This window comes from Ammodytes marinus (genome assembly GCF_949987685.1).
Source record: "Ammodytes marinus genome assembly, chromosome: 16".
Taxonomy (NCBI): Eukaryota; Metazoa; Chordata; class Actinopteri; order Uranoscopiformes; family Ammodytidae; genus Ammodytes; species Ammodytes marinus.
The window spans coordinates 7,531,722-7,540,921 of NC_137220.1; the positions used below are offsets into that span (position 1 = coordinate 7,531,722).

At 39.7% G+C, this 9,200-nt stretch overlaps 1 protein-coding gene across 1 annotated transcript; it reads right to left on the minus strand.

The window, feature by feature from the left end:
- Positions 1-3,049: 3,049 nt before the first annotated feature.
- LOC307262692 (ADP-ribosylation factor-like protein 4D) lies at positions 3,050-6,526 on the minus strand. Its single transcript, XM_080043649.1, has 3 exons — positions 6,378-6,526; positions 4,863-5,517; positions 3,050-4,008 (listed from the first exon to the last, which is right to left on the minus strand). The coding sequence occupies exons 2-3, from the start codon at positions 5,304-5,306 to the stop codon at positions 3,844-3,846; spliced, it is 609 nt and encodes a 202-aa protein (XP_079899775.1). The 5' UTR covers positions 5,307-5,517; positions 6,378-6,526; the 3' UTR covers positions 3,050-3,843.
- Positions 6,527-9,200: the final 2,674 nt, after the last annotated feature.

Below are 9,200 nucleotides of genomic sequence, written 5' to 3' on the forward strand. Positions count from 1 at the left end.
TTACCGATAAATGATGAAAACATTTGGAAACGTGCATGTTTCCGCCCTGCACATGATGACAATGTTTTGAAATGAGTTATAAATAAAGGATTAATTGCTTTTAACTTTTAATTAACTTCTAACAGGTGTTGGAATAACACTTTTTAAATTCATGCTCATCTTCCAGGTAGAACTGGCAGGTGTGAGTATTGTCTTACAAACTTTTAATCAAACGGTTCTAAGCATCTACAAGAATTGACAAGTAGGAAATGTTGAACATGAAGAATTACATTTTAAATGCCATGCCCAGATAGTGTTCATTTCCAATTTCTTAGTTTACTGTATATTGCACACATTGTAAATAATGTTCTTCATTTTGCATATTTTCAATTTTTTACTTTTTTATACTTTTGGTTTTGCCTTACTTTTGCACAATCTAGAATTATTTATTGTTTATATTACTTATCTCTTTTTTAAATCCTTTTACTTATTGCACCGTGTGTTGGAAAGAAATTTTGTATTTTGGATTCCTCTGTATGTCTGGCACATATTGTAGACATTGACAATAAAGTTGACTTGACTTGTTGTTGTGTGAATTCATGCAAAATAAATAGTATTCATTTGAGATTTGGATAAAAGAAAACAGAGATCACATAAGTAACATGTCCTATTCAACAATCAGATAAAGTAGAAACTCCTGTGAGACAGCGAAAGCAGAAAGAAAACCTATAACATATGGCTCTGGGTATAAAAAGGATTTGGGGGATAAGGCGAGAAGACAAAAGGCAGAGCAGACTGGTGGGGGGTTGGGCAACTGTCTAACCTTCACTATCTACCGCTCTAGAAGTATACTGTGTATGGAGCATTGGTGGAGGTATCAGCAGCTTACACTAGACATACCAATAGACCTGTTATACCTGTATAATAAATGCTTTGAAAACTGGTCTGTCGCTCCGTGAGACAAACCTAGAATCAAACTAGAAGCTTAAGTCAACACTTGAATTCCAGCTAATCCAAGAGGGGTTATAGAGTTTATTTAGCTTGGGAAATAGGAGGATAGAATTTTCCCATAAAAGAACATTCGTCATCCTTCACTTTATCCAAAAAATTCAACCTCAAAATCCTCACATTTGGAGATAGTCTAGAGGGGTATGGAAATTGAAATCTGAAAAGTAACAGTAACTAAAGCTTTTAGACAAATATGCAGTTTAGTATAAAGTACAATGTACATGTAAGATGTAGAAGTAGCATGACACTTTGAAACATAACAAGGAAATATTCAAGCTTTTACACAGAAGTTGAGTAAATGTATTTCGCTACAATTCTCATGTCTTTGTATACCTTCCGGTGTAGCCAATGTAGGAACAACTATAAAATATTTGGTTGAACAGCACATCCTACAAACTACTTCTGATTGGATATACCACAGCCCCTTAGTCCAACTCTCAATACTTTTGGACTTCAGCTCCTAAGCCCATTGGTTTCTACCATAGATAGTATATAAAGGGTTTCTATTAAAGACATGTTCTACAAGTTGGGTATCAGAGAACAGCCTGGGCAGGTCCTGTGGGTGGGGGCTGGGCTTCAACATTCCTGTGCCACTGATCTCCCCTGGCTCCACTCTCCATGATAACATTACAGCCCTGATACAACACTGATCACAATCACACTGCAGATCCTTTTGGAGAGCAAAATCGGCTATTTTCTAGGGGGCCACATGTTGGTAACCTGCCATCAGGAGCTCAAATTACACTTTGGACTATGGTTTATTACAGTTTGGGTCATATTTTTTGTGAGAAATGTTTCATACTATTCTCGTTGAAGTTCCCAGGGATCTGTTGACTGCTGGTTTCTTTCCATTCATTAAAATGTTGAACTATTCCTTTAAGGGAACATATTTTTTCCTATCATTGCAACAGATCCACTGACTATGTTCATCTGTTTGACAGTGGCAGTACTGCGTCAAGCTCCATTTAAACTCCCCATGTAGAAGCAAGGCTCCACCTTCCATCAGACCACAAGGGTCAGTACAGATGTTAAGCCCAAAATAACATACTGTACACGTGGACAGTATGCACTGTCTGCACATAAACACACTCTTCACTCAGTTTATTGTGAGTAAATCCACATTTGCATGCAATAAGATTGTAATAGCACACCAAAGTTGGATTCATAGTCCTTGTAGCCCCCCTTAATTACACTACAATTTCTACAAGTTATAGTTATACAAAAACTAGGAGTACTAAGGCTTTTTGAGACACTCTATATTGACTTACCAGCTGTTTTTCCAGAGATTTAGAGAGCTTCAAGTGGTTAAAAATCTTCATTTTTGAGTCCCTCAATAGATGTTCTGGAATGTTCAACTAGTTCACTGGTTGAACGTAGTCGACAACTCTCGAAGTGGACTATGAGTTCTACACATTTTTGGATTCAAACTATGTTGTTGAAGTTGAAGAAATTAATTTATGATGTTGAATGTAATCCTGACGTTTTATTTTTTTACAGATGGTGCTGAGAGGGAACCGATGGGATATTGAGCCGAATGTGAGAGTACTGAGAGATGAACTAATAAATCGCTTGTTTATATCTCAATCTTTTCATTAGAATTGCTGACAATAAGAAAATATGTTGTAACACGGGCCTTCTAAAAGTAACAGTAGTCAGCTGTTTGGAAATCTAAGCAGCTAATCTGCACATCTGATTAATTAAAGAGACACCATGCTACATCCTATAATCCAGCCGTACATTTACCACAAGAAGCCAACATTCACAAAGACAGTGCTAACTTCAAGCTCCCAATGATGAAGGTAATGTATTTTCATGTATAGTATTTTATTTGGTCCCCTGCTCTACAGCCTTCAGTATGAATCACACCCAGGCACTGATAATACAAGCTACAGTATGTACTGTGGGAGAACTGCTCACGTGTTTAAAGACAAGTTCTGACAACAATCAATTAATCATTCGTTTCCACTTGTCAGACCCTGTTGTGGTTCTACCATTTCCCATAAATGCATCGTGGTTTGGCATGGTTAACCAAATTCTGAGCAGACTTGGATAAATGTGAAATGACTGAAATAATTTAAAATAAGACTTTCCAGAAAAGTAATGTCAAAGTTTCTCAATAATTTATTCACAAGTTGACAATTTACAAAAACAAAATGACAATGTATAAACAAATATTTTGAAATTTACAAACCGACCCTTCAGCACACCTGAAATACACCAAACTGAAACAAGCAAACGTCTTTGGTGGAGAGTGAAAAAAACAATGTAGGGTTGCATGGCTGGACTCAGCAGCCTCTGTGTGTCCCAATGGCATACCTAACTGAATACTGGGAGGTTTCTAAGTCATAGTCATCAGAATGATTTTCTTTTGATCAACAAAAGACTCGTCTTCATATGTGTGTGAACATCATGCAACATGGAAGATGTAAAAGAGTAAAGTGTGACATTGAAACGTAGTGAAAGGAACTGTGCTATAGGGCAGGCTGGCAGCATTCTGTTGGCACTAGAACAGTTTGTACAAAACATCCTTCAATAGTGGAGTGAGTGTGTCAGTGAGTGCGAGTCATAATATTATTGCACAGGTTTCCCTCTGTATGTCCTTCGTATGTCTCTCGACGTTCTCCTTAAAATGCAAGAAGGAGAGGTGGAGCGCTCAGGAACACAAACAATCCCATAGTACGCAGGTCAGGGTCTTTGGCTTAGACTTTGCAGTTTTGGACTTGGTAGAAGACATCCTACCACGTCTCCTTCTGGTTTGACCTATTCAAAGTTCCCAAAGTGTCCTAGTCATGTCTGCTGAGAAGAAGCTCCTCAGACCAGTAGTATTGGACCAAGTCTCTTCTGCAGTGGTCCTCCTCATCTGGTCTTCTTGCTGTGTCTGGTCATCTTCCTCCTCTTGAGGATCATGTGGTAGAGTTTCTCCAGGCCGGGCTGTAGACCCTGTCCGTCCAGAGCAGAGCAGCCCTGGGTGTGGTGCTGTGTGGACGAACTCAACTCATGGACAGCCAGCAGCTTCTCCACCTGAGGGACAACACACAACGTCAGTCTTAATGCTAGCTCATCTCATCACCTTTAAAGACACCAGTCACTACAGGCCAAGTCTCTCTCTGATAAGAACCACTGTTAACATAATGACACCAACACTCTCATTTACAGGTAATATGTCATTTCAACAGGAACATTCTTATTTCAAATTATTTGAACTGCCTTCAGTGGAATCAAAAGAAAAGCAGTTTAATATGAGGTTTAACATTGAACTTTTTAAGCTAACATTAGCCTATATTCCCTTCTCTAATAAACTAAACAGGATCAAACCTTCCAGTGGAGGTACTTAGTTTCTAATAACTATTGACAGGCAAAGAGATGCAACAACAACAACAAAACGTTGTCAGTATCATAGGCGATGGAAAACCTTTTATCACACACACATGTGCTGGAGTCATTTAAGGTGAAAAGAGTTTCATGAATCGACCAACCAACATTTGTAGGTCAAAGACTTTCAGTCTGGTTTTAGGGACATCGTAAAGGTCACTCATTACTAGAAAGTAATCAATATGTATGTGGAGGTATACGTGTATGTAGATCTATACTTATGGATGTACAGCGTATGTAGAGGGATGTAAAGCAATCTAACTAGGTAATGAAATATTCAAATGACAGGGCTCAATATTCTATCATTTCACTTCAGAACTTGATGCAAAATCTAACGAAGAAATCATTGCAGCTCTCTTAAGAAACACATATATATTCTATTTAACCAGGTTTGTTTGACGAGATAAAAATCTCTTTTGCAAGAGAGACCTGGCCATGATGGGACAGCAGTACACAGTCACACCATAACCCACAAGACAACAGTGTTGAGCAATAGTAGTTACCTCTAAAGCGGACATGGCTCCATCCAGGTCTTGTTTGTTAGCTAGCACCAGTACAGGCACCCCTTGGTTCTCTGGTGACCTGCTGATGCGATGCAGCTCCACCTTAGCCTCCTCCATGCGCTCTGGCTCTGCTGCGTCCACCACAAACACCAGGCCGTCTGTCCGCCGCGTGTAAGACTTCCAGAGGGGCCGGAGCTTCTCCTGTCCCCCTACGTCCCACACCTGCAGGGTGCTACTGTGAGCCTTAGAGCTCCCTGTGGCCACTTTGATGCGCTCCATGTTAAAGCCTTTGGTGGGAATCGTCTCCACAAACTCCTTTAACTTCAGCCTGTACAGGAGCGAGGTTTTCCCTGCACAGTCCAGACCGATCACCACCACATGTAAAGACTGGAAGCCGGGCAGGAACGAAGGGTTGGGGGCCATTTCTGTCAAATGGTTCCCCATGTTTAAAAAAGGTTCTGGAAGGTGGATTAACCCGAAGATTTGATTGGTTCTCTTTGGCAGGGCTGTCTTTATAACTCCCACTGTCTCCTGGTGTGTAGATCGTTTGAAAACAGAGGTCCCTTGTGCCTTTAGCTGTAGAGCAGGGATCACTCCTGGCCTAGCTTCAAAGGCTGCTGGAGGAGGGTTACCGGGGGACACAGTCACTGACGATCTGAGAGAGGAAGAGAGGAGACTTGATGAGTCAGCCATTCTATCAAGCGCACTGGGCTGGCAGTAATTAGACTAGAACAGCTCAATGCTCAATGGGAACAGAACAGATTTCACGGATGCAATATAAAAAAGACTTAAGACTAAAATCTAAAGTAAAGAGACATGTCCTGCTTGGTATTCATACCAAGTATTTTAGAGAAACTGTCGTGTAAGCAATTGAAGAAAATATATGCATAATCAAAATATTATATTTTTTCAGTAGGCTAATGTGTTCAGATTTCTATCATGTTTCAAACCTTGAAAAAACAAGCATTTTCCAGACTTATGCACGTTGTGTTACATATTCAGATCAACCATGGTAAAAAGGGGACATTAGTACAACTTCTATTAAATGTGACTTGAAAGCTCATGTGTAAAAACAACGGGTTAAACCATTTAACACACTTTTATTGTGAATGCTTTTGTCCCGACTGACTGCAGCAAACAGTCAACCATGGTCAGTATATTGTGAGCTGCGGTATAGTGTTCTCTGTTTCTAGCCTTATCCTGAACAGAACTGGAAAGACAGGGAGCACAGAGAGCCTCCGGTGTTCCGGTATCCAGCGGATTAATGCTACCGCTGCTCAAACAGACGAGCAGTAACACAGAAAAAGCTAATAAAAAGACAAGTTGATTCAACAGAGTACAAAAATAGCAAATTAAACATTATTGCTGTAGTTTAAAGTTAGTTAAAAGTGTATTCTCCCTGTATTGACGGCGTGCTTCGCGGCGAAATCAAAATAACTAGTGTCGCGAGCGTAACCGCGCTCCAGTCAACACTTCGACAAATTGCACTTTAGTATAAATCTTAATGTATCTCACCAATCAGCACTTCAATCCTCCTAAACAAGTCGACATAGTTGCAGCACGACCAATTTGTGATAAATATTCAAGATTTGAGGCAGAGTAATCCCGAGAGACCGCCCGGTGTTTCCAATGCGCTGCAGGTGAAGCTGTGAGACTGTCCCGTTTGTCTGACGAACCAACACTGGCCGAGGGATAGCAGCACGCGCCCAACCCACCGCTGCTGACGTCACAGCAGCTCAGTGACACACACACACACACACACACACACACACACACACACACACACACACACACACACACACACACACACACACACACACACACACACACACACACACACACACACACACACACACACACACACACACACACACGATTTATTTCCACTGCCAGCAATTTAACTAGCCTAACTACTGGAACCATTTGATTTAGGCCTATAAGCCATTTTTTTTTAGGCCTGACTGTTTTATATGTTGGTTAATAAAACAGAAGGCCTGAATGTTATGGGCTTCAGAAAAGGATGAGAGTTCTGAGGGTTTTTGAGAGTGGGAAAGGGTCACTATCAAAGGCTCCTACGTTTAATTTTTCCTACATCTTCACCATCACTATGTGGAGAGGAACTTCTTTATATTCCATAGTGCTTTATTACGTTACATTTCATTTAGCTGGCGCCTTTATCCAAAGTGACTTCCAATGTGCATTGAACCTGAAGGTACAAACCCAGAACAGCAGGTATTATGTATAAAGACAGATGTACAAAGACAGTGCTAACTTCAAGCTCCAAATGATGAAGTAATGTATTTTCATGTACAGTATTTGGTCCCCTGTTCTACAGCCTTCAGTATGAATCACTCACCATGGTGTTGAGCACATCCAGGCACTGATAATAAAAGCTACAGTATGTACTGTGGGAGAACTGCTCACATGTTTAAAGACAAGTTCTGACAACAATCAATTAATCATTCGTTTCCACTTGTCAGACCCTGCTGTGGTTCTACCATTTCCCATAAATGCATCGTTTCTTTGAATCTCATACAAATCAGGGTTAACCAAATTCTGAGCAGACCTACATTAGCTTCAAATAAAACAAACTACAAAGTGCTACATCATGTAAGTGCATTTTTACTTTGCAATATTTATCTTAGTAAGGACAGATAAAAGGAAGTCTGAATAACAGTTTCAGAGGCTAGTTAAACAGAGGCTAGCCCTGACGTGATTTTTCTACAATTATTCAGAAGAAACTACATCAACAGCAGAAACTACATAAAACTCGCTTAAAATAATAATAAGAATAAAAACGCTTGTTTATTTCAAAATAAAAGCTTTATTGGCCAACGGAAAAAGTTGTATCTTGGCCACAGCAGCTCAGCTCAATATAGGTCTATGTGTGGGCCATCCATGACATAATGGCTCAGCTGTTTTGATTTGCATTGTAATGGTCGGCCTCGTTCTTTCCTTGATACCACAATGGAAACCATGTGGGTGTGTGCAGCAGTGTTGTCCTAGTATTGACTGGCAATGGAGCCGGGCCTGCAGGTTGCTTGTTTACTGCATGCCATATGTGACATTAAAGGTGCACTATGCAGTTTCTGAGAAAGAGCGATTTATTTACATTTGCAGAGCCTGCAGTTATTTTACAAAACATATTTTCTCTATATGTTATTCTAAGTATTGAATAATTATATCATCATAAATCAAAACAAATGTATTTTGTGGCAACTGGTAGTAAACGTAAGACTAGAATGTGTCTGTAAACAAAACTGTGGGCCCTGTTGCAACAGTAAAACAGTAGCTTTTAAGGTATAGCTTTCAAACTTCAAACAGTGTTCCAGGGATCCATGAGTAAAGTTTGTTTATGAAGTTATGAGAATATATCTTCGAAAATGTTCACTTCTCTGACACACCCAAAATTACCTGCACCCAAAAGTGCACCTTTCTACAGTATAGTGTTTTAGGATCACTGACAAAAAGAAAATCAAGACAGACACAACTATATGTTTTTTTTGGTGCAGTTTGATCCAGTAATGGGAATTCACACAAGGAGATGGAAAGGTACTGATTTGAATATGATGAGACTGATCTCAGATGATCAGTAGATATGATACAAAACTATAGTTACATAATCAGCATCAAGGAAGATCAGGGCTGGACCAGCAGGAACAAAGATATGAGCACACACACACACACACACACACACACACACACACACACACACACACACACACACACACACACACACACACACACACACACACACACACACACACACACACACACACACACACACACACACACACACACACACACACACACACACACACACACACACACACACACACACACAGGAGCTAGAGTGAAAGCGAATACAGGTTTTGGTTCTGCAGACAAGTTGAAAATAGTTTTGTGACTTTAGTGAGTATCACCTCTTTCCGTTACCCATTGTTTGTGTTTGTCCTACAGAGGGGTGGGACTGTTATTGGATGTTGTGTTTTGAAACTAAATGCTTTTGGAGCATTGGAATTGTAATAACAAAAACAGTCAAGTATGGAAATGTTGGCACCACATGATATATGGTCCTGTACTTATTTGTTTAGAGATATCCCTCATTCAATCATAATTAAATAGCTATTTGTTATGAGTATGAAATTAAAATACACTTAATTATTCCAAAGCAAAGTATACTTTTGCAGAAAAAAAAGATTGTGTTTACCACTACATTGTTGTAATGCGTAAAGGTGGAGCTAAATGTATTGAGGTAGACATACCATATCACAATGGTATTCAGGTACAGTACTTGAATAAATGCACCTAACCTTACTTTAAAGTATCTGCTAAATG

Excerpts from the sequence above, each read along its gene's own strand:
- LOC307262692 (XM_080043649.1), bottom strand. The coding sequence starts at position 5,306 with ATGGGGAACCATTTGACAGAAATGGCCCCCAACCCTTCGTTCCTGCCC. Across the intron at positions 4,009-4,862 it reads GAGCCATGTCCGCTTTAGAG|GTGGAGAAGCTGCTGGCTGT; the intron begins GTAACTACTATT and ends GTTGTCCCTCAG.